We start from the raw sequence: 24,768 nt of genomic DNA on the forward strand, positions 1-24,768 counted from the left end.
ATAAATGACACGCAGCAATTGGGACATAAATAGAAAGAAGATGAGTCAGCCCGCTGACTGTGTCCTTGGGCAGTGGTTCTCAGCAGCGGCTCACAAAGCCATTGTTGGGGATATGCAGGCTCAGGTGGAAACATTCTCAGACCCACACTGCGGGGAAGCGGAGAGGAGAGGTGTCACTCAGATAACCTCTGCTGAAGTGGAAAGCGGGGGGTGAAGCATTCAGATGATGGGCAGGCTTTAAAGGCTTAGACTGATATAGCAAAAACTCCTTGCACCTCAACACAGCATGGGAGTTGAACCAGTTGTTTTACTGGATTTTTGGCTCAGGCTTCCACTTCCAGTCAGTCAGAGGGATACCCAACCATTTATTCGCATACGGAACACTCAGTCCTCTCTGTCTCCTGAAGTTTCGAGGCTTCTCTATGTACACAGCCCTTCTTATATTGTGCATCACATGTGCAACAGGCTTGGTAATGTTTGACTGAAACACCCTGCCCTGTTATTAGGTCTTGATTCTGACAGGGAAGTATTTCGTGTGTTTTGCTGACTCGCTAATGCTCGTGGCTCATAATCCCATCCTGCTACAAGGCAGGCGGCAGTAGAGACAGAAGAGCCGTTCTGAGATAGGAATCCTAGGAGCAGCTAAGCTTGGGGGAAAGGCTTGAACTGAACATTGCTAAATTGCCAAACCTCAGGACGGGGCTGAGTATTTGGCTTTACATAGTGTGGTCTGTGTTTTAGAGAAGGTTAAGGATGGCTCTTGCTCCCAAACTCATTAAAGTATATTTTAAAAATCCCTATGTCTCAGGCTATTTATTCCTACATATCCTCTCTTCTTTTAAGGCAAAGCATACTCCAGCACATATCCATGACAGTAAGCTATCATGCCATTCCAGGGGCCCATTAGCTGGAGGGCAGTCTGGCTACATAATTCATTTGGGCTTTATTTTAATGCCATACTAAGGAGACATTCAAAGATCTAAGGTCTTTCAAGGGAACCTTTTTTTGGAGGTTAAAATTGAAGGGAGAAGAAACACATGACATCAGGAGCTGCTTGGACTATATATTTCCCAGGCAGCTAACAGAGGTTTTGACATTCCTGCAGATATGAATTCATACCCTAAGAAATACATGAGATTCCCAGGGTACTTGGAAGCTGACCACTAAATTCTGACACTGATTTTAACAGGACCCACAATATACAGTTCCTGAATGTGACTGTACCTTGTCTTTTATTTACATACCATCTTCTCGCTGAGGTCTAAAGCATCAGACATTTCCAGCTTTGCTGTCCTCTCTAAGGCTACATTTGAATATGTGTTGGGAAAATGGCTTGGAAGCTGAAATAGAGTAATGGATCTCCTTACTACTTGTAGACCAAATCCTGTTCTCCCTCCCACAGGAAAAAAAAACAAACAAAGCAACCACAAGAACCCAAAGCTGTGGTTAAAAAATTCCCACCAATGTCAAAGTGTGTCATTTCTGGCTGTCAGAAGGCCTATTATGTTGTTGTGCAAAGTACAGCATTGGGTCTAAACAAAGAGTCTGTCAGCAAGTATCTGCTTACACTAGACGACATGTTCAACACACCTGATTTCTGGTTAACCATGCGCCTCTTTCTTCTCTTATCCACCCTCAAAGGGGCACCACCGCCACATGAAGCTTTTACCAGCTTTTAATTAGGGTCCAGCTCTTGCTCAGTGCCCAGTGATCGTTGGGTTTTGATTACGTGTGGACTGTTCATTTTTTCCTGCTATCACGCTCTTCTCTTTAGCCAGAGCGTGCCCATACTACCATTGACTTTTTAAGGCAGAAAATGATTAAAAAAAACTATAATGTGAACATCAAAACATTCACTTCAACTTAAACACCACTTGATCCCACCAACTGGCTTCCTTGGGTTTTTACACTCATTCACGCTATCAGGAGGGTTCCTTTATTGTTCGCCATATACATTTTGTTGCCTTTTTGCATGGTTCACAGCCTAACGGCAGATAGTAAGCTGGACCCACAGAGGATGGAGGGGCAGTGGGGCCAGATCCTCTGCTGGTGTAAATCAGCACTATTCTATGGAAGTGAAAAATATTGAGAACTGGGTGTCCAAATCTTCTATGCAGCTTTGAAAATCTCAGCCTAAAAGCGTTAACTCAACATTCATTGTGCAATGCTGAGCTAAAGAAGAGAGATATTGGAAAAGTTCTATATAGATATAGTTACAGGAAGTCACTTTTTGTAAAGACAGATGACTTCAAGAACTGTACTAAAAAGACAAAGATATTAAGGAATATTTATCTGTAGATTTTCTTATTGCACCTTAAAAATGTTCCTATGTATTCTAATGTAACCACAACTAAAATAACATATAAAATTCTGTTTACCTTGGCCTCCATTTTTTTTATTGATGATGCCACACGTTCCTTTTCTAAGCCTATTTTCTGAGCTATTTTCTCAGATAGGTCTTTCTTTAGCACTATAAGTGGCTCAGGAACCTTCTCGTTAATAGCTAAGGGAACAAGAAACCCCCCCACGCAGAGTTGTTACATTGTTACATTATTACATGTACGATGTAATGGGTTTACTAAAAGCACACTGTTTTAATAATAGTTCTCAAATTTCCTAAAGAAATTTTCCAGTAAAAATATAAATATAAAATGGGTAACACATGGAATATATTTCTCATAAAATCAGGGACAGAGCCCACATTAAATCTAGTAATCAGACACTGTACTCAAGGTTTGAAATTTAGGGATTGCACTGGAAATTACTATTCTAATCCTGGAATTTTATGGGGATTATACTTATCTTTGATATTTTTCTGAAGATGTATAAATTGTGGACAGAGAATGAGGCTACTTCTATACTTGGAGCTAGGGGTGTGATTCCCAGCTCACATAGATATATTTGCACTAGTTTTCATCTAGCTAGTGCACTACATATAATAGTGTTGCAGGGTACACAGCCAGCAGTGGCACGAGCTAGCTGTGCTAAGTATGTACCCAGGGGGTTCAGGCACGTTTGTACTCAGTATGGGGTAGCCACGCTGCGACTGCAGCTACACGACTATTTTTAGTGTGTTAGCTCAATGAGCGCTAGCGTGAGCATGTCAACGCGAGCTTGGAATCACTTTGCCCAGCTTCAGATGTAGACATACCCAGAGAGAGAACAATTTAAAAAGTTAAATTAAAACAGGAAAGGAACCTAACAGCAAAACCACATATAACTTACTGTATTAATACTGCTCGCAGAGCCAAGTTCGTTGCTGGTATAAGCAGGGATAACTATTGACTTAAGTGGAGTTGTACCTGCTTATATCAGGAGTAGATGTGGCCCATGATATTTAGATGTCTAGTTAGACCTCTGCTCAGTATCTGAATCTTAAAATATAGTGAACAGCACTTAAAGAGTTCTTCTTGCTGATTCATTTTGCTGACCTCTGAGCAGAATATAGCCCCTTCATAGGTATAGACCTACATACACTTGTCTCTGAATGATACACAGTATGCATCTATTATCATTGAACTGTGGGCCTGGCTTTGCAGAAGTGTAAATCCATTCAACTCTATGCTGGTGAAAGCAAGAGCAGATTTTGGCCATATAAGGACAATGGTTGCACAATGTAGGTTAGTTGCCTTTCCGAGCTTTAAACGTTCTATTGGTTTACGCCCCACTCTTGCACAGACTTACATGCATGCTTAACTTAAACATCTAAGTATTCCTATTCTGTTGCATGGGACTACTCGTGTGCTCAATGTTAAACACATGGGTAAGTCCTAGGAGGACTGGGGCCTTAGTCATGATATACTATGAAAATTCAGTAATCCCAGCATCACAGATTTGATTTCTTTCACTGTTGTACAAGATCCCAGTCTCTCTTTCAGCTATATTCAAACTACACAATTACCAAGAAATGTTCTAGCAGAAGTGTGTGCTGTACTTACTTAAAGACTGAGACTTTTCCAGTGTCTTGATTCTGTCTCGGAGCTCAGTCAGTGCATCTTTTTGACGCTGAATTATCTCCTCATGTCTGAGGCCTTTACACTTAGCTCCTAGGTCCGCCAAGTCCAAAGTCTGCTTCTGAAATCAGAAACCCATCCAAACCATCCTTGATTATGTTACAAATTACTGTGCTCTGCACAAACGAGCACCATGTAACTCTTGAATAACTGCCATATCATAACCTTGGTTCAAAGTAAACACATGCATGCAGGTGCTTGGGCCCTACAATTCTGCAGCTTTCCTTAAAACTATTACCCCACTTGCAGTATTTGTGATTCTGATCTCACCGGCTAGAAGTCGTGTGCTGGTCATCTTAGGTGTTTTGAGAATCAAATTCTGGTTGCTGTGGGAAAACTCATAGACTCATAGACTTTAAGGTCCGAAGGGACCATTATGATCATCTAGTCTGACCTCCTGCACAAAGCAGGCCACAGAATCTTACCCATCCACTTCTATAACAAACCCCTAACTTATGTCTGAGTTACTGAAGTCTTCAAATTGTGGTAGCTCTCTCCATTGGTTTTAGAGATAAGGAATTAAAACAGGAGTAGTCAGCTGGACAGCAGTGCCTATGTAACACACTGGAGAATGTGTGGTATAGGTCCCCCTCTGCATCAATCCGCAAAGGACAGGAGTTGTCCTAGTTGCAAAGTTTTGGCTCTTCATTTCAAGCTGTTGCAGCTCATGTGCCTTAGCTCTGGAGGGCTCTGGTTCAGTCCCTGCTGTGGCAGCCAAGATGGCGGCCGCCACACCTCCATGCAGCTTATTCGGCATTGGTCTCAACGTGTAAATTGAATGTTAAGTCAGCTTTTTCAACCCCTTTCAACAGAGGTTTAAATTAAGGCACCACTCTCTTCAATTATTTCCATCCCTGCCTTCTCAAGAAACTGCATCTCACATTGATTTGTTTGTTGTTTTCAAAGCAATTCACTCTGAACGCCACATCTGAAGGTGATCTTATAAATCATGCCCCTATTTGTTTTTTAAAAATATATATAAATTATGCATTTCAGTATTCCACCACTGTTCAGTGTCTGGCTTTACGATTAATATACACAGATGTCTATGTAAGCACGTTAATTCAAACTGCATCCAGCTAATGATAACTGGAGGATACTATCTAGGGTCTCAATGCTTATTTTCATTGTATTGTTTAAAATCAATTCATTTATAAAGTGAAAAATAAGTAGCGCTGCACATATATAGCTGCAAACTTCCCCACCTCATGTGTGTGTAATAAGAGGCTGGTGATAATTCTCAGTGCAACGCCCAGCCATGATTCACCACTTTGGCTGTATAAGTCAAGTCAGTTCGTCTTGCATTCTGCCTATTATTACAGAGGATTTTCATAAAGATGTTAATTAAAAAACCTCTTTCTGCTATTACAACCTTTTTGAATCTGTTTGTATTTTTGACAGTAATATATACAGCATTTCAATACAAAGCAGGAAACCTGTGCACATTTTTCCCTTTTCTTATTCACAAAAATATCCTATACCGTACATTAGACCCTATCTGCCTACGTATCACAGGCAAGAATAGGAATGTGCTGTGGGAGAGCTAGAGTATGGTATCTTTTTTCCAAGCTGCTTTGCACAATCTAATTGGCAATTATAACAACACTTAGCACTTTCAACACTTCACATTTGCAAAACGGCTGTACAAACATTGGCTAAGTAATCATCACAAAATGCCTGTGCAGTACGTAAAAACTGTTATCACGAGCTTTCAGAAGGGAAAATGAGAGAGGTTAAATATTTCAAAAGTTGCTAGTGATTTTGATGAAGTGGGTTTTAGCCCACGAAAGCTTATGCCCAAATAAATTTGTTAGTCTCTAAGGTGCCACAAGGACTCCTCGTTGTTTTTGTTGATACAGACTAACACAGCTGCCACTCAAACTAGTGATTTTGAGTACCTCAATTTTTGAGTATCTGACCAGGGACACCTTGGGCCTGGACTTTCCCAAGTACAGAGCATGGACAACTGCCATTGAAGTTAAAAGAAGCCACTTTTGAGAATTTCAGTGTAAGCGATTTGCCCAGGGCCAACATGTCAGTGGCAGAATTGGCAGAACTGGGTAGAGAACTCAAAAGTTTCTGACTCTCAGTCCTGGGCGTAGCCCATTAGAGAATGCTGCTTGTCTAACACTGAATGTACTTCTATGACAAAGCCAAGTAAACAAACTCTTGCTCAAGAACTTTAAAGCCACTTTACCTTAAAATCTTGTATCATTTTCCTCTTACTACTATTATGGTCAATAGAGCCATCCATCATAAACCCCACATCTACATCAATATCACATTTATTGGTATTGAGGTAGCACCCAAAGGCCCCAATCAAATTCAGCACCTTTTTGCGTTACAAATTGTACCAACACATCGAAAGATACAATCCTTGCCCTGAAAAAATGTGAACTCTAATTTAAGATGAGATGCAGCAAAAGAGGTTAAAGAATAGAAGAGGCAGGGTTGGGGAAGTGAAGGAATGACAAGGGTAGCAATAGATTATGCAATGGCTTAGGATACTTAGGTGAACAACCTGATGGTGCATAACATAGATAGCACACAGCTGCGCAGTAAAACGATTACCACTACAAACATAGATACCAGGAAAGCCTGCTGGAAGGCACTAGACTCATCAAGGCAGTGAGTAACCAACCTTTTCTGTTGCTCTGGTCTGAGACTAAAAATGTGGCTCCCTGGCCCAATCCACCTAAAGGCGGGAAGTAAATACAACCCTCCACCTCCTTCCCTCACAGCTGCCTAGAGCACCAAATCTGGCAGTGAAAATTTCAAATATATGCCAGAAAGCAATGGATCTAGCAGTCTGATTCTTATTTCACCACTGTACAGTTTTACACCCCTGTCACTCCATGGACTTCAACTGGTGTACTCTGATGTAAGTGGACTTGGTGTAAGTGAGATCAGAATCAGGAGCAGTGTCTGATTAAAGAGCAGCCCTTAGTGAAACAAACATCTCCAATCCAAAGGCAATGTTATGAAATACATATTATCTGTGGATCCGTTCTCTCTCTTCCTTTTGATCTTTGGATATTGCTTCTCACAGATTGTTGACCAGAGCTTGCCCGCTCAGTTTGATTCTGTTACTGCATCAGGGACATCTTGCTCTAGGTTTTCTTTATTTAACAACTGTTTATTCTTTATTATTCAGTTTAGTCTATTGCATCCTCAGTTTCTTGGCTCGTTTTGAGTTGGACTTGCCTTTTTGGTTTTGGGGACTTCATCCTTTGTGGTGCTACTGGCCTGCATATCTGTTTGTGGTAGCTTTTCAAATTCACTCTCCTTTTCTTTTGCTGCATTCTTCAGCTTTTTCAGTTTTTCTTTCGCATGCCTGTGTCAAGAGCAGAAAATATTGCTGAAGAGGATGACGGGTGAAGGTGAATAATCAGTCTGCTGAAAACAGCAACATGAATAACTATTAAAGCATACAAATGCATAGACGGGAAGAGATAACTAGCAGTGATTTAGCTACAACTCAATTTTCAATGGCTTTTCCAAATCCCTGTATAAGATTGTTTGAGATTTCTGCAGAGGAAAGTAAAAAGTTACATTTTAAAATGTTTCCAAGGGAAGTAGTTATCTAAATGAAATTCTAATTTGACTTATGAAGTCAGTGGGTTTTTTTGCTGGGCTGGGTAACTCAGCCTCTGCTATTCTTTATGTTGAGGTGGCTTATACCTTAATTCTTCAGCTGAAGTTCTCAGGTCTTTATCCTTCTTGTCCACAAGGTCTGACATCTCAAACAGCTTCTCTCTAAGCACATTCAGTTCACTCTCTTGGCTACTAACAAGAATTAGGTTCCGCTCCAGTTCCATCTTTTGTTTCTCACTGAGTTCTCCTGCATGAAGAGAGGTTTCAGTGGTTATTGGCTACCTTAGTCCCTGATGCTAGGTACCTTCAATTCTATTAGGATCAGGGTCTTGGAGAATGCTTCTCTTCCCCATGCAACATCACGATGGCTGAGAACAATGAAGGTGCTTTTTCCGACAGTCCATAGCTGTGTACACCCAAGGACCTCCGCTACAGAGCTCACTCACTCTGGCAGTCCATTAGAGCTTGAGTTTACTCCCCCTCAAAACCCAGAGCAAGGCATATCTTTTCACTTCAGCAGTTGTGTCTATATCATGCTAGTGAAGTTTTTCTTCTGGGTTGGAAAAGTACTGAGATGAGATAGGCTGTATTGTTTATTGTTTAAATGAATATCCTGTTTGTAGTGTAGGTACATGCACCCATATTCCATGGCTACCAGCACACTAAATAAATCAGATACACACAATTCTAGTTTTAAAACTATTTTTTCAGACTCTATTCCACAATATTCCTTCCTTCCTATGCAGAATGCAATATTTAAACCCCTAAAGGATAAAGCATTTAAGAATTCTGGCCAAGTTTTTCAAAAGTGTCTAGTGATTTTGGATACCCAACTTGAGACATCTTAAAGGGGCCTGACTTTCAGAAGATGGATGCTGAGCACTTTCTGAAAACCGGACAATTTTGCTTTTGCCTAAACCTCAATGAAAATGTTCCAGTGAGAAAATAATATCCATTTTCACATTCTTGTTTCTCCTTCCATTAACACCTATTCTCTAAGTATGTTTTGGGGAAAGTCATGGCAGTATTGCAAATCACATGATACATTTCACAAACCTATCATGTCCGACATTCTGGCTTTGGCTTCTGAGAGGTCTTTCTTTAATCCCAAAATGATAGCCTGCTTGGACTGGATTTCCTTCCGAGCAGCTGCTAATTCTCCTCTGAAATTCATGAGGCAGATAATTGCAAAACCCAATTTCATTTGAAAGATTAATATTACTTAAAGGGTACATGTCATATAGGGTAAGATCATATAAGTAATACACACACATTATTTAAAAAATGTGATTTTAAATCCCCTAAATCCAGGCACGTAGAGTTAGGTATTACTGTCTTTCTCACTTCTTAATTCAAGCCAACAAGCCTAGATGTTGCAGAATGGATGACAGATAAAATGACATGGCATTTTGCATCAGACCTACTCCAATCAAGATGGAACACTACATAACATAGTCTCAGCTGGATGCAGCTCAAGAGTGAAGATGAGAGCAGCTGTGGATAGGTGTAGAACTCTGAGGGCCTATGGGCAGTACATTGGCCATCCATACTCAAACCCACAAAAGCAACGGATGTAGTAGTCCAGGCAATGTCAGAACTACATGCTCGATGTTTTTGTGGCTTAATATACTTCAAGTCCCCAGAAGTGATACTGAGCTGAAGATAAACCACAACATAAGATGATATAAAGACTGGCTCCCCTCTCATGTACGAATTATTTCACATTTAGATGGGACTCTATGCAAATCTATTAGATGTTCTGGGCCTGAGTCTCATTTACACAGCAAAGAAAAAGCCATGGCTGGCCCATGCCAGCTGACTTGGGCTCGCAGGCTTGGACTGTGGGGTTGTTTGATTGCTGTGTAGATTTCCAGGCTTGGGCTGGAGCCCAGGCTCTAGGACCCTGCAGGGTGGGAGGGTCCCAGTGCTCAGGCTCCAGCCCCAGTCCAGAAATCTACACGGCAATGAAACAGCCCAGCAGCCTAAGCCCCACGAGTCCAAGTCAGCTGGCACGGGCCAGCCATGGGTTTTTCTTTGCTGTATAGATATACCTTTAGGGACCTGAAAGCGTGAATAACTTCCATTTACACCCATGGGGAGGCTCCTTTACATCGCCAGAGTGGTATAAAGGGGGCTTAGTGTAAACGAGAATCAGGCCCTTGGTCTGTTTAAAAGTCTGTTGCTGATTGCTGGTTTTCTCCTTAAACCCTTTTACGTGATGATCAAAATCAGAGAATAGTTGCCAGCTGCTTACATCAGAAGAACATGGGCCTCTTCATTGTCAGAAAGCTCTTGTGAAACAGACGATGCTGACTTCTGAGGCTCTTTCTGAAATACTAAAGAAAAAAAAATAAAACAGACTAGCTACAATCAACTACGTTACTAGTTTATTCTCAAAGCCTATGCATACTTGAGGTCTGTTTGCTTTTGTGATGCACCCTGAGTTTAATAGAGGGCTTTTGAGAGATTGTCCAGTAGATTTCCCATCAACAAGTGAATTACGTTATTTGATTAGGGTCTTTCTTTTTGTAAGTCTGTCTGTTCAAATCCGGTCATTCACATCTTTGTATTAACAGACAGCAAGCCACTACAAGGAAATAGTTGGCTTAGCAACCATGGCACATTATACAGAAACTCTTAGTATGTGCTTAAAAAACTAGAAAACATAGTAAAATAAGAGACTTTTCATAGATATATTATTCATACTCTGATTCATGTTATCACTGAATTACTAAGATATCCAGACCTACCTCAGAGTAACACACAAGAGAATGCTCTTCCAGAGTAGAAGTCAATGTACTACAGTTTCTGTAAGTATGCAGCTAATTTAACAGTAGCCGAGCGTTTATAATAATAATAAAAACCAGCTCCCATACATCCATTTACCTACTTTCTATTTTTTCCCGTAGAGCTACATTTTCCTCCTCTATAGTCTTCTGCTGCTCTGTGGCTTCCATTAGTCTGTCTTCTAAAGCCACAATTGTCTCTGAATGTTGCTTGATTTGTTCTTTATATTCCATTATCTCTTTCTGAAATTTCTGCTTCAGTAACTCATTCTCATCCTGAATGAGTGTTAGATGTTTGTCTCGCATCAACAGGTGCTCTTGCAACATGGCCTAGGAAACATTTATTAAGCCTCTGAGAAGTTTTCTGCGGAAATTTTTCAAAGCTCTGCTCCGAACTTTTCTTCCATATCATCAAAGAAGTGAATGAACAAGCTGTGTGTCATGAACAGTAGCAAGACCTGAGAACCGTTCCCAGTCCCTGCCCCATTTTGGAACTGGTTCCAAAGGGAAAGTGGGGATAGTTGACGTTTGTGGGCGGGCTGGGGTTCTTGCCTTTTTAGCTCTCTCACTTACTGGCTGCTTCCCCTGCTTCAGGGATCCAGCTACTGCAGCCTATGTGTTGCTGTCACTTCCCCCAACGAAGGTGGTTTCAGCTTCCCTTGGACACTGCCAGTGTGCTGCCTATTCCCTGTCCCTTGTTCTGGTTCCCCCTTTCTTCCCCCAGCTCTCAACCCAGCTCATAATTTCAACTGTAATGTGGACTGGTGGAGTTTGACTGATTATGTAACTGACCCTGCTTGAGCCTGGGACCTACAGAGCTAAAACTATGAGCTACTTCTACAATATCCACAAACAGTTCCCTAGGAGGTGACCCCTCAAATTAATAGGTTTGCAGGCGGCTCTGGATGTGCTTGAACCGTCCTGGCTCATCGAGGTGCAATGAAGAAATTGCATTCAAACAAAAATGTGTATAATGCAAAACCTAGTAAATATATTCTCCTTTCTACTGTAGTTACCTCTCTCTTTCTAGCCTCTTCTAAGCTGTCCACTGCTTCTCTCAATTTGGCATTTACAATTTCTTCTTCTTTCATTTTAAGTTCAATTATCTAAATCAGAAAATAACCAGTAGATGAGAAAAAAGAACCAGACTCTTTCCTTTCATTCCTAACAGAGTTGAAATCTATTTGAATCCCACTCAACCCATTCTATACGTGTAATCTCTGGGAAAATTAATCATGTGTAAGTAGGCACATGCCCAGAGAAGTCAATGGTGATGTGCCCTCTTACACCAATAGTGAATTTGGCTCATAGTCATAAACATGATTTAAATTTTTTATTTAAGCACCAGGAATTTGCAATAAATTAAGAAATAATAAGTAATTATTTTTTTAAATTGTGAATATTAAATATTTCAACTGGAGAAACTCAAAATTATATTCTTTGCATTCTACTGCACAGATTAAAAAAAATGTCAGAGGTCACTAGCTATTACTGTACCAGAGTTAATTCCAATTGGTGCCAAATATATCCTTTTGAATAGGGACAAAGAAAGTATATATAGGCCTGGGAACATCAACAGGGAAGAGAACTTGTCTGCACATCATTGTTGCTGCAAAGAAATACAGCTGCAGGTGCATTGATCTGACTATAAATGAAGTGGTGCAGATCCTCATCTGCTTTACCTGCTGGCTGCTTCCCTTGCTTCTAGGTTTTTAATCATTTCAGAGCCCTATGGATGATTGGCACACACCCAAAAAAGGTTTTCCCAAAGCGTGTGTGTTTGGTGTGTGCATACACATGCCGGATGTATAGCTAACACGTTCATCTCCTCTTTGAGTTTTGCCTGACATTGAAACCCCTCATGGAACACAGTCCAATGGGCTCCAAGGTTAGAGTGGATTTTGAAAATGGGAATGTCAGATGTTTTATTTCATCTCTTTGGATTTCTAAATACCTCAGTCAAATGTCTCCACTGATCTTCCAAAAGTTGGACCTTTTTCTTTTCTTCCTCCACAGATAACTTTAATTTGTCTTTTTCCTGGGCAACAGCACTGTCCAGAATCTGAGACATCATATCAAATTATCACCCAAATGCCGACGGTTTGTGTAACAAATAAAGAAATATTAGTTAGAGGAAGGACATTGTTGAGACGGAAAAGGCAGAGAGCGACTAATATGAGTCAGGGTTTTGGAGGGAGGATGGATTAAGAAGGAAGATTAGCTGGACTTGGCACAACTTTAAAAAGAAGAGTGAAGACTACTTCATCAGAGATACTGCGGAGATGACAACAAGAAAAAGGGAAATGAATGGTCTGCTGATCAACTGATTAATTTGAAAATCAGAAGTCTTGGAAGGAAGTTCAAGAGGAGACTGATGAATAATTCAGGCAAATTTGTAATACACAGTGTCATTTGAAATATGGCTGCTAGCAAGAAATTAAGTCAAGTTGGAGAGAACTGATTTTTTTTAAAGTGTCTCCCCCCAACCCCCACCCCCTGGTCCCCACTAACCCCGGATTTTCTGAAGATCTGTATTTCCCTGAATTTAAGGGAAGTCAGTGAAGACTGGTAAAGTCACAGACCAAAATCTGATCTAACAGGGATATTTTTCTTCACAAATATATATGCTGATATATTCAATTGTGGAGGGCTGTTTCCATAACAGAGGCTACAGCAATTTTACAAAGGGATACATTTATGCCACCATCCCACCGTTCACAAACAGCCCTATAATATGCATTGCACCACTGAGGGCATGTGAAGGGGGAGGAAAAGATGAGATGCAGATTCCAGCTTCAGCCTCCCGGGGAGTTATTCTAAACAATATCACTACTGAATACATTATAGTACTTCTATAAACCATCTTTCATACAAAATTATCAAAGCACTTCACAAACATACTGTGAGGTAAATTAATCTATTGTTATCCCATTTGAAATATCAGTCATCGGATACACAGAATGGTGTACATTTCCTTGCCCAGTCTCAAATTAGGAGTCAGCTGTGGAGCTGTGAACAGAAGGGCTCCTGATTCTCAATTTGTTGCTCTAAACCTTCGACAACAATGATTTTAACAGCAACATAATTGTTTTCTACTGGCTCCTTCTTATATTCATTTAGCATTTGTGCAGTAATTGCGAGACTTGATCTCTCTCCTCACTTGAACAGAAACGTACAGGCATGGGCCCAAAGCAGGGCACCAGATCTGGGGTAAAATCCTGGCTCCGTTGAAGACAATGGCAAAACTCCTATTGACTTCAAAGCTGCCAGAATTTCACCCCTGGACTTTTTAGAAGTTTGGATCTGGATCTGAATTTTGGGGCTAGAGTTTATCTTCTTTATACATGCAAAACACAACAATGTATTTGTATATATTGTTTGTGCATAAAAGAAACATTTTTAAAAATAAACTGCTTTACTATACCTTTCTATTTTCTTTCTCTTTTTCTAAAAGTATTAGTTCTATCTTGTCCTGTAATTCTGTCTCATGTTCCACTTGTAGTTCATTCAGCTTTTCGTGTAGCAGAGAATTCTGAGATTCCTGTAATTTACCTAATTGGGCCTATGGAGAAATATTAGAAAACAAAGATATTAAGGAACTGGCTCTTCAAGCATAATGAGAAGGAATCATGTGGACATTCACTAACATTTTAACAAACTGTTCAGAAAAGAATGATGTTTAAACAACATTTGTAATTAGTGAATTCCGCTATAAAACTGGCATTGGACATAGAATGTTTCCATAACACTGCATTGCAGGCATATCCTACACTTCACATCTCTGCTCCACTCTGGATTAATCAGTCAAGGTCTCTAAACCAGATCACTAATAGTGATCACCACATTTTCTTTTAATACAAATCCACTAAAAGAGTCTCATGACATTTTTTTTTACCTGCAATGTTTCAATTCTGCCCACAGTTTCATGATTATTCTCCAGCAGACTCTTCATGTATGAGGCCATTCCTTGGCAAGAAATGAAAATTAAAATGACAGGGGTTTATATAATCTCTTTTTTTATTACCTAGCGATTTTCTCACTTCTGGTCATTTACCGACGGAATGTGATGATGCATGGAAAGGCCTAGCCAAGGGTGCCATTTGCTTTGCTTTCTAAATCAATAGCTTCAAGGTTGGCCTTTTTACTCTTAGATTTCACTGTCCTCACTATAGGTTCTATCCTCCCCTCCTTTTTACAGTGCTGAGGAGACCAAATAGATGCAAGAGAGTCAGAAAATGGCCTCCATGGAATCATCCAATGCCACGGTGTAGCTGCTACTAGCCCCTTCTTTACCAACTACATGTGCACAACCCATGCTCTGAGAAGGGAAGGGGCTGGAAGAAGTCAAGGAACAGACACTCTACACGGCATGTTCCTCTCACAGATACATAAAACAAATGAGGGAAACAACTCCAGGAGTTGATATTACCTGGAGCAGCATAATTTTTTGACCTCCTCCTTCTCCCTGCCCCCTCCATGGCCTTTGTGACACGTTACAATACACGTGAGCCTGGGTGTGGTGGTCTGGCAATGGAATAAGTATTGCTACGAATGCAGGGGAAGAACCTGGAGTCACACTCAGGTGGGGACACTATATGGAATGGGATGAGACCCAGAGGATCGTCTTTAAATCTATTGTTCAGGATTTTCTGACTTGTGTGTGAATTTGAGGCCACTTGCTATGCCCTTTCCATGCTGTCCTTCAGCCCTGAGAAGATGATGTGGTTCATGCTTTGGTCCTCATAAGTAGTGGGTTAATGAGCACAAATTCTCCCCTTCTGCTGTTTTCACACAGGAAAGGAACACACTGCCTATTCATTTATTTATGCAGTAACTAACCTGTGATGAAGAGGGCACAACTACCAGCTTTTTCCTTGTATGACAATCACACTTCCCTGGAGCAGCATATTGTCACTGGATAAGAATCACTTGCTCATACTGGAGAGGCAGCCCTGGCTAGCAGCAAGAAAGCCAAGAACTCCTGGGTTCTTGTCCCTGCTCCACCAGTGACTCGCTTAAACCTCTCTGTGCTTCAGTGTCCTTGTGTGCGACATGGGGATAATAATTAGCTACTTCACAGGTGTGTAGTGAGGAGTGTCATGTTTGTCAAGTGCTAAGTATTGTTATTGGAATATAGATCCCAAAAATGCAGAGTAGATGTCATTTTGGACGTGTTATTCAAGATACAGACAATTTATCCCTGTCATCATCTGATAATTGGGTAAGAGGTGTGGAAAACATATGCATACCAGACCTATGTGGTTTCATGACACACTGTGGTCTATAACATGCTACAGGGTATGTTTTAAGCTAAGGGAACTATAGCTATCAAAGAAATCAATGGGCCAATACCTGCAACACAGCCACAATAAAATGTCCCCCTTAACTGAGGTTCATTTTAAGAACAGCTTGAAACTAGTACTTTCCCCTGAAAGGATGATCACAAAATGATGGTGTTGCTTAATGATGCTGCCATTGTGGCAGTGTTTCGACTTATTTCTGCTTTGGGGATTCCTTCAAAAGAGGAGGAATCAACTTTCCCTTAGGTAAATGGCATTCTTAGGCCTTTTTGCACCCTTTTAATTCAAATTGTATGAGTAGATACAATTTTTATAGCTCTGTATGCAAGCACCATGTGAAAGAAAAGTTAATTTCCCCTCTTCTCAGTGCAAGGAATCACCTTTGGATCAGATTACATCAGGGGTTCTCAAACTGGGGGGTCAGGACCCCTTTGGGGGTTGCAAGGTTATTACATGGGGGAGGGGTCACGAGCTGTCAGCCTCCACTCCAAACCCCGCTTTGCCTCCAGCATTTATAATGGTGTTAAATATATAAACAAGTTTTTTTTAATTTGGGGGGGGGGGGTTGCACTCAGAGGCTTGCTATGTGAAAAGGGTCACCAGTAAACAAGTTTGAGAGCCACTGGATTGCATAATACGAGCTGCATGACATGATGTATTGTTCTCCATCAAGACATGAAAAGCTGTTTGTTTTTCCACACATGAAGTTAACTCATTTTCAGAATAGAAACTGCTCTGTTTCGCAATACAGATTAAAGTGGAAGGGAAAGACAAGACAATCTGTTACCTTGCACCATTGAGTTAAGATAAGGGCTCTGGCACTAAAATAGCTAGCAGTGCTAAATTCACTGCCAAGAGCCTTTTATTTTATTACAAAAGGAAAAGAACCACCACCATAGAATAACTGGCATGGAGGGAGATATGAAACTGCAGAAGATCCAAAATATAAATAGTATATTTAGAGGGTCAAAGATCAAAATATGGTTTAGGTGATATCAGCTATGCTACGTGACTTTGGTATCAGTTCGGCCATAAATAAAGGGATACAATAAGACAGATGGACAGAAATTGCTTCAGGATCTGATTCTTTTAATGCCATGGGATGAATAATGACCAAAGCAGAAATCAGCTGATTTGATAATACCCAAGCACTTGCTAAACCCAAGAGATGCAGAGAGAGCCAAGCTGCAAACTTAAAACAAAACTTCCACAGTTTGGGAATGTCAGGAGCTGGGGTTGTGGTTTGGGCCGTGATAAATATAGTGACTAGCCATGCAATTCATTCACAGCTTTGGACCCAGATCCAAACTTCTCCAAATCTGGAGGTGTCCATGGCTGGGGTTTTGGTTTGGAAGCATCTCTACTAAGAGGGTCTAAGAAACTGGTTAAAGAGGGATTAACAATGATTGAAATGTTAGTTTTGTCACAGACATGACTTGCAGGACAATAACTGCCTTTTAGGTTTTTCTTGTAAAAATGATCTTTATTACCCTGAATTACCCTACTATTGAGCAAGACTTCTCCATGAATTTTTACACATATGACTCTGTATAAAGTCCAGGGGAACGGAGTGTGGGTTTTAAGATGCATTGCAACTATTAGTTAAATATTTTATTGTAAAATTAAGGATATTTAATAGATTCTAAATTTCCCTAAATAAACAACTTTAAAATATTGTATCCCATGACTTTCTTCTTTTTTGCTAAATACTAAAATGACAACTTCTGTCCTTTTTTGCCATGACATCCTATATTTTTGCCATAAAGCCAATGGTGGTTAACGATGATTTATAATGCTGCAGGTCTTCAAACTTGTTCAAAATAGTGTCAGCACAGGAGAATAAGGAAGCTAGGCACTCAACTCCCACTGAATTTCAATAGGAGATGAGCACCTAGCTCCATTAAGCTCTTCTGAAAATCCCAGCTACAAATACTAAAAGGAGAGCTGGTAAGTCTAGTATCAGAACTATCTGCTGTGGTTTTGTTCATAACGTGTTCCTCCTTGTTTTGCTTGTCTAGTCAATTCCTCTGAGGAAGTATGGTACTGAAATGCACAAGAATCTTGCTTTCTGCTGCTTTCCAGATGTCCCCAGCTGACTCTATCTTCTAAGACACTGTAGTTGTTAAACCCAACCTTAGTTATTGTGAAAAACTGGGCCTAAGATTAATACGTGACAGTATTTTAAGCTGCATTTTGAACTCTCATGCTTAGTATATAGGAAAAATGTTACACATCACGTAAGAAAAAGAAAACCAAAAACCTTTGTCAGAGGAAGACATGTCAATGCCCACATCCTGAAGGAGCTGCTCCACTGCTTCTACCCATGAGAGTAATCTGCTTAGAATTTCAACTACCGGTGTGTGGATCCACAAGACAGAGGGGTCAATGCACAGATCTTGAAGGTTACAAATCTCTCTTTTCAAGCTACTGCTACAATAGGAGGTCTTTAAGAAAGCCTGAAAGAGAATTAATAACAAACAATCCAAACCTCACGATTATGCGTCATTTGTGTCTTAACACAACAGTTAATACAATAAACCCTTTACAACAAAATACACTGTATTATCACTACAACAATCATGCTCTGTTTTAAAGATGCCTATTTATTTATTGCAACAACTTTCAGGAAAGTGGTTTCTGTGGGATGTAACACAACTTTGTTCACTCCATCAGATACTGCATGTGTACAGTGATGCATAGCAGGCCCTAACCTGCAGCGGACATTTCCATTGTCTTCTGAACTCAACTGGGTTTCGATCCACATTTTAGACAACTTTTGATACTTCCATGATGGGGAATAGTTAGTGCTCACAGTAAAACATATTTGCATCTCTGGTACTATTACCCCTGGTACTTTTTAGGGACACACACACACACACACACACACTAAAGTCAATCAAGCACACATTCAGCAACAGGATTGGAAATAACTATAGTTATTTCAAGACAATTTGCAAAAGCAAAATTATATGGTTTTCCACTCCGATACACTAGAAAAATTATCCAGGTCAAATCAAGAATATACTATATCCTCAGGAGTCTTGCATCTAGCACTGAAAGTCACTGGGAGCTGGGTGCCCAACTTCCTTGAGCTCCTTTGAAAATCCCAGTCTACAACTTTTATCTGTCATCTTGGCTCCAGTTTCAATAAATAAATTTTGCTGAGCAGTCTGCGTGGCCAAAAAATGGGGTTTTCACATTAAAAGTAAAGTTTGTTCAGATCAAATGGACAATGGATCATATTCTTCACGCCCCAGTGATGCACTAAAGAGCCTAACTTGGAAGATCAAAAATAATAAAATAAAGAACTGCATCTTTTTTTAGAGTTGCACAAAACTTTTGTATTCAGAGTAAATTCACATGCAAATGGCCAACCAGAGGTCTGACTTGCATATGTACATGCAATTACCATGATTTTGTTGTGTGCAGTTCTAAACATCTGGGGCTCCCAGGCTCCCTGCAGCTTGGCAGCCTGCCTGGCAGCCAGGGAACCCCAGCTCCTTGGCAGCCCACTGGGTGAGATGAGGAGGAGCCAGGAGCCTGGAAGTCCTGGGAGTTCCAACTCGGCAGCAGCTTACCACACAGGCTACCAAGGAGGCTAGGAGCCTGGGGAGTCCCAGCACCCAAGCTCCCCATCCAGCAAACTGCTGAGGAACAGGGGAGATGGACAGGTAGGCGAGCTGGCAGGAAACAGGATAAGTTTCCACTGGAATCCTGTTTGGTTTCCTTTGAAAGGTTCGCTGAAATCAACATGCTCCAGCGGAAAATTTTGCTTTCGACTAATCGGCATTTTGTGGTGGGAAAATGTTTCATCCAAATATTTCTCTCCAGCTGTAACAACAACAAAGCATTGCCACTGATTTGTAGAGCAGGAGCACATCTCTTGAGTACCATATGCAGCAGATCTTTTCTCTGGTTAAACATCTAAATTAAGTCTGTGTTTAGGACAATCATGTGCAATATATCTGAATTATCTTCTACTTCACTTTCAGTATACAAAAAGCACTTAAACAAGTGACCTGGAATTCATCCAATGATTTCTTCAACACCTCAACAGTTTCAGATACTTCCTTCTCTCCAGAGTCCTTGGAAATTATTTCCTCCTGTAATAACTTCTCCTCTTCATGTATCTGCAGATTTTCATCAGTGATCTGTCTTATCTTTTCCATTAACTGACAAAAGGGTATGAAGGCAGAAGAAGAAATAAATGCACAAAAAAATGGCAGACATTCCCATTTTCACTTGAAAAGACTGGCTTAGTAAATGTACACTTACATTTTTCACAACAATTCTTATTTCAGTGTAAAATAATTGACTAAAATAGTTTAGTGCTTTACTAATTATTAAGGTCCAGATCCTCAAAGATATTTAGGTGCCTAACTCCCATTGACTTCTGGCTAAATACCTTGGAGTATCCTAAATAACTTTAAGGATCTAGGCCCAGGAAATAAATTTTTATGAGTTGGCTTAAGGAATATCCCACCATCAAGGGGCCAATTTTCAAAAACAGCTTCTCAATGCACATGCACATTTTATGCTTTGAAATAATTTTCACGCACATATGGAAGAATGTGTGTGCTAGCACAAGCATGCGCACACACACTCAGAATTGCTGCACGCAAACTGAGTAGTTTTAAACTAGTTATCTGTCAAATCTGTACGCTGCTCAGTACTGACTTCAATGGATGCTTAAATTTTAAATATATGCTTAAGTGCTTTGCTGAATCAGGGCCAGAGCACTCGGCACCTGGCAGGATCAAGATGTCTCTAATGTGCAACCCAATTTGTCTCCATTTTGTAGAACTTCCATGCAGTAAGTGTCAGCAGAAGATCCTGCAGACTGAAATGAAAGAGAAAATGAGCCTTTCTCCAGGTCATGGGCAAACTTTCAGAGTCTTGGAAATCTAGGATTCAAACTATAATTTGGTGCAAAATTTTACCCATCCTGACCATCCTGAAGTGTGTTTTCCTATTTAAGCATACTTGCTCAACCCCAGATTTGGAGGGGGAAATGATCACATTTCTTCTTAAATACAACAGTGTCAGATATTATTGATTTTTCAAGATAAACCAGTAAATCACTATATCTTAAACTACACCTTACTCAAGTGTTTAACTTACATGGTCTCCTGAACCTAGATGAAGAAAGTGGTAGAAGGCAGACAGCCAACTCCTGGAGCAGTAAAACATTTGAATTTAACATTTTTTTAAGAAGATGAGCTCCCTCCTTTCTTAATCGGCATTCCAGTGAAATAAGACTCAGATACAACACCAGAGCCACTTACCAGGACTGTACAATTTATCCATATAGTATCAACTCACTTCTCTCCCCACCTCCCTGCTCCAAAATTCTCCATTAAGGTACCTTAGCTCTGTACTCATGAGCATCTTTTGGACCAGCGTCATATGTCACCTTGTATAAGGTGTCTGCAGCACCTTGTCTGCATGAAAAGAATCCCAGCAGTCTGGGACGGGCACAGAGACATTACAAAATTACCTTTGTTTTTCAATTGGTAAAACGAGTCTGTATCATTGGGAAGGAGAGCCAACAAGCTAAATGTGTGTAAACAAAATCTAAAAGATCTGCCCCCTCAGTATCAGAAGGCCCGAAAATGTAAAAGCACCAAGAAGTTGTGTTTGCTGTCACCTGAACTAACCTGTTGATCTGTTACAGTCTGTGGAATTTCTGCTTCTTGTGAATAGAAGATTTCAATCATTTGCCTTTTGAAACACTCCAGCTAAAGCAGAGATTGATAAAGAAACAAAATCACTAACAGCTAGAGTCAACAGAGACTCCATTTGGCTAGTCTGCGCTATTCCTGAAAAGTCAATTAGGAGGGCACAGCAGTTTAATAATTATGTAGTTCTAGGAACATTTTCAGTAATTATAGAGGGCAGGAATAGAAATTTTGAATGAATTTTGAGGGTATTCTGACCTTGGAGCCCAGTGATCACTCTTGCCCTTGCCTTAAGCTATGAATTCATCTCACAATCAATTTTCTAGCAGAATAGTCCTCAACAAACACTACTACCAAACTGTACGTTTACACCACACTGATAGCATAGCCCTGTAGTTAATAATATTATTCATGTTGTCTACTAAGTTAAAGGGTATAATCAACAATGAGACATGAGGGGGGACTGTTAAATCATTGTCAGTGAATTAAAAGTGATTCTTGAAAAATGAATGCCATCTTTTGTAAGTACTGTATGTTGGGAGGAACGTGAAGAAAGTGTGCATAAAAATAGAAATATAAATACATTTAAAAAACCAGAATAAGGATCCCTATAATAATTCCTAAGCGAAGACAGCAAACAAAATACAAAACAGAATAAGAAAGAATTTAACTACGTAAGTAGTAAACACGCAAACAAAAGGATCCACCAAGGAACAAAGCTGATCTCCAAATCTGCTCCCATTAGAGTCATTACAAGTTTTGACATTAATTTTACTGTGAGCAGGATTGGCCCACAGTAACAGATGTGGTAAAGGTCACGTGCTAGATGGGGCTCTTGGTAGCTCTTGTTAACAGTCCAGCCCCAATCTGAAGGGAAGATTGAACTGAGTTCTCTGCCTCTGATTGAGTCACCTCTCTGGACACTACTAAAGCTCCTCTGTCAGAGATGATTTATCTGTGAAACTCATAAAATGTTTCTGGAGAGCAAAGGCACCAGATTGCATCACACGTCAGATATTTAAACAATTTTCCAAAGATCCCTCTACAAGGTCTTAACTCCTGCTAGCATTTCAAATTACACAAACTAGACAGACTGCTAGACTAGAACAGGTTGCTAGACTGTATGTTCTGGGTGTGATTTTCTAAAGTAAAATTCCCATTGCCGGCACTGAAGGCTGTTGAAAATGCCACCCACTGTGTATTTTTCAGAAACAAATTATAAACATTTCCAGTGAAGTGAGCTTAACATAACTTTGTTTGCTAGGTGGTATTTGTCTCTTCCCTTGTCTGTGACAAAACATTATCCAGACTCTCATCTAACGCATCTACAAACACACGCACTCCTGGGACAAGGAGTTTGTAATCTGTGACAATTGTGTGGGTTCCTGTTAGACACTGGCAGGACTTCCCAGTGAAGCAGCTGTTACTAGGGGCCTGATGTTTACCCTTTGCTCCAGTAGTCACAAAAGTAATGGATAATTAGCATACACCCGTTCAAAAAATTAATGCTATAGCAGAGCTTCTCTGACCAAGGTGAACAGGATTTCTTTGCGGAGAACCTTGCTAACAACACTGGGCTATAGACCACTGAGGAAGATGGAAGTGAGATGATTGCATAGTTTTATAACACTGTTCTAATATGACTGTCAGACCAAAAAATATATCCTTGTCCGTATCAGACAGGAAACTTTGTTGAATCCTGCTAGCAACCATCTTGTTTAAAGGTGGTGGTAGCTGACTCCCTTCTGTAAGGAGAGGGCCCTAAGCTAGGAAATGAAACATTTAAAGGATTTGTAATTGCACCAGAGCAGATACTTAAACAAAAGTATTTTACAAAGGGGCTTGTTTTTCCTTGAAGTGAGTCAGGCAGCAGTTGTGGATGATTTATATAGAGACTGGGTGATGGAGAGGACAACAGAAAAAAGAAGGAGCATAAAATGCCTATGCATCATAAAACACTAGCCATCTGTAAATGAGATATGGAAACACACCCCCTTAAGTATAACCTAGCCATGATACACACAATTTGGAATTATCAATGTAGCAACTACAGAGTTCTGTGCTCTAGATTTATATTTCCTCTGTGGCATTCTAGCTTTCAATAGCTTTTATGGCTGTCACAAATCATTTTTTCCTACAGAAACTACTGTTTTCTACTCCTATTGTTAGCTGTAATGCAGAGTACAGAGTAATTTTCTTTTCAGCAACCCCTACCTGAGCTTTTGCCTGTTCCAAGTCAGCTTTAATGAGGCCTTCTCTGCGCCCCATCTCTTGTAACTGCAGACATTTCCTTTCACATTCTTTTTTCAGTTCCTCTTCAGCCTGAAACAATGAAAGCACTTGAATATCAAAGTGATACCATATAATAATGCCATAAGCAGATCTATCACTATTTCCTACAGAAATCTTATTAAAAACAGTAGAGTCCACATATAACTTTGGGTCATGCAATGTCACTTTTTTTTTTTTTAATTTGCAGTGCTGGGTACTTAAGCTGTTTAACATCCTAGCTATAGATCATCGGTAGCTCATCAGTCATATAGTTCTAGCCATGCTGCCCATGGTTTTAAATTAAGTCACTGGTACTGGAGCTTTTTGGGTCTCCACTTGCACAAGATAAAAGAGTTACTGAATGTGCTCCATTCTACAGCCAATCTATAAAGAAAGGATTCCAGTAGGCTCCCTGACTTATGAGTAATATATAGACAACTCTTTTGAGTCTCTACAGTACCAGTATACCTGATAAATCTAAAAAGGACATATCTAATTCTCCATGCACATGTAATGTACCAGCTAGGGTGTGTGTGTGCGCATGTCTTTCCTCTACTGAATGTAATCAGACCTATTCATGTACCTGCTAGTTTGCGATTATCATACCCTTTAGTACCGGGGTAGGCACCAAAGGCGGCACGCAAGCTGATTTTCAGTGGTACTCACACTGTCCGGGTCCTTTAAATGAAGCTTCTTAAACATTTTAAAAACCTTATTTACTTTACATACAACAATAGTTTAGTTATATATTATAGACTTATAGAAAGAGACCTTCTAAAAACGTTAAAATGTATCACCGGCACGCGAAACCTTAAATGAGAGTGAAGACTCGGCACACCACTTCTGAAAGGTTGCTGACCCCTGCTCTAGTGGCTGGCCAGCAAATATGTTTAGTGCTCTAATACTATGGCCAATTAACGGAAAATGTCATTCTTTAGGTGAGGTGGTAGATATCTGTTTTCTTGGTGCTAAAGGCTGTGCACATGGTTTAAGCTGATGATCTTGGAACAAAGTACAGTTCTAATTAACATCCACTGAATGGAAGGTAACAAAGTTGGAAACCGCCGCTAGACACAAGAATTCTATCACATTCATGGAAAGTAAGAATTCTTTATTGCAGAGCAAG

At 40.2% G+C, this 24,768-nt stretch overlaps 1 protein-coding gene and 1 long non-coding RNA gene across 10 annotated transcripts in view; one reads left to right on the forward strand and one right to left on the reverse strand.

Annotated features, from left to right (window-relative positions):
- The window catches only part of FHAD1 (forkhead associated phosphopeptide binding domain 1), a 59,591-nt gene that overhangs the window by 10,247 nt on the left and 24,576 nt on the right, over positions 1 to 24,768 (reverse strand). For 7 of the 8 annotated variants that reach the window (XM_039508713.1, XM_039508719.1, XM_039508715.1 and 4 more), the window contains 16 exons: positions 23,586 to 23,693; positions 21,351 to 21,431; positions 19,713 to 19,865; positions 17,954 to 18,149; positions 14,289 to 14,359; positions 13,818 to 13,955; positions 12,348 to 12,455; positions 11,410 to 11,499; positions 10,498 to 10,723; positions 9,862 to 9,943; positions 8,664 to 8,770; positions 7,695 to 7,854; positions 7,218 to 7,347; positions 3,939 to 4,074; positions 2,379 to 2,503; positions 1,245 to 1,340 (listed from right to left, as the gene is read on the reverse strand). In XM_039508713.1, coding sequence (XP_039364647.1) covers positions 1,245 to 1,340; positions 2,379 to 2,503; positions 3,939 to 4,074; positions 7,218 to 7,347; positions 7,695 to 7,854; positions 8,664 to 8,770; positions 9,862 to 9,943; positions 10,498 to 10,723; positions 11,410 to 11,499; positions 12,348 to 12,455; positions 13,818 to 13,955; positions 14,289 to 14,359; positions 17,954 to 18,149; positions 19,713 to 19,865; positions 21,351 to 21,431; positions 23,586 to 23,693 — 2,007 coding nt within the window. The remainder of the gene's footprint in view (positions 1 to 1,244; positions 1,341 to 2,378; positions 2,504 to 3,938; positions 4,075 to 7,217; positions 7,348 to 7,694; positions 7,855 to 8,663; positions 8,771 to 9,861; positions 9,944 to 10,497; positions 10,724 to 11,409; positions 11,500 to 12,347; positions 12,456 to 13,817; positions 13,956 to 14,288; positions 14,360 to 17,953; positions 18,150 to 19,712; positions 19,866 to 21,350; positions 21,432 to 23,585; positions 23,694 to 24,768) is intronic. The other variant, XM_039508717.1, reaches the window with a different exon arrangement.
- On the forward strand, positions 14,869 to 18,270 carry LOC120387714. 2 transcript variants are annotated; one of them, XR_005590306.1, is made up of 3 exons: positions 14,869 to 14,975; positions 15,189 to 15,473; positions 17,712 to 18,270. It is a non-coding gene; the product is annotated as an uncharacterized LOC120387714 (long non-coding RNA). The 2 variants fall into 2 exon arrangements; XR_005590307.1 differs by lacking the exon at positions 15,189 to 15,473.

The sequence above is a fragment of the Mauremys reevesii genome, linkage group 21, assembly GCF_016161935.1.
Source record: "Mauremys reevesii isolate NIE-2019 linkage group 21, ASM1616193v1, whole genome shotgun sequence".
Taxonomy (NCBI): Eukaryota; Metazoa; Chordata; order Testudines; family Geoemydidae; genus Mauremys; species Mauremys reevesii.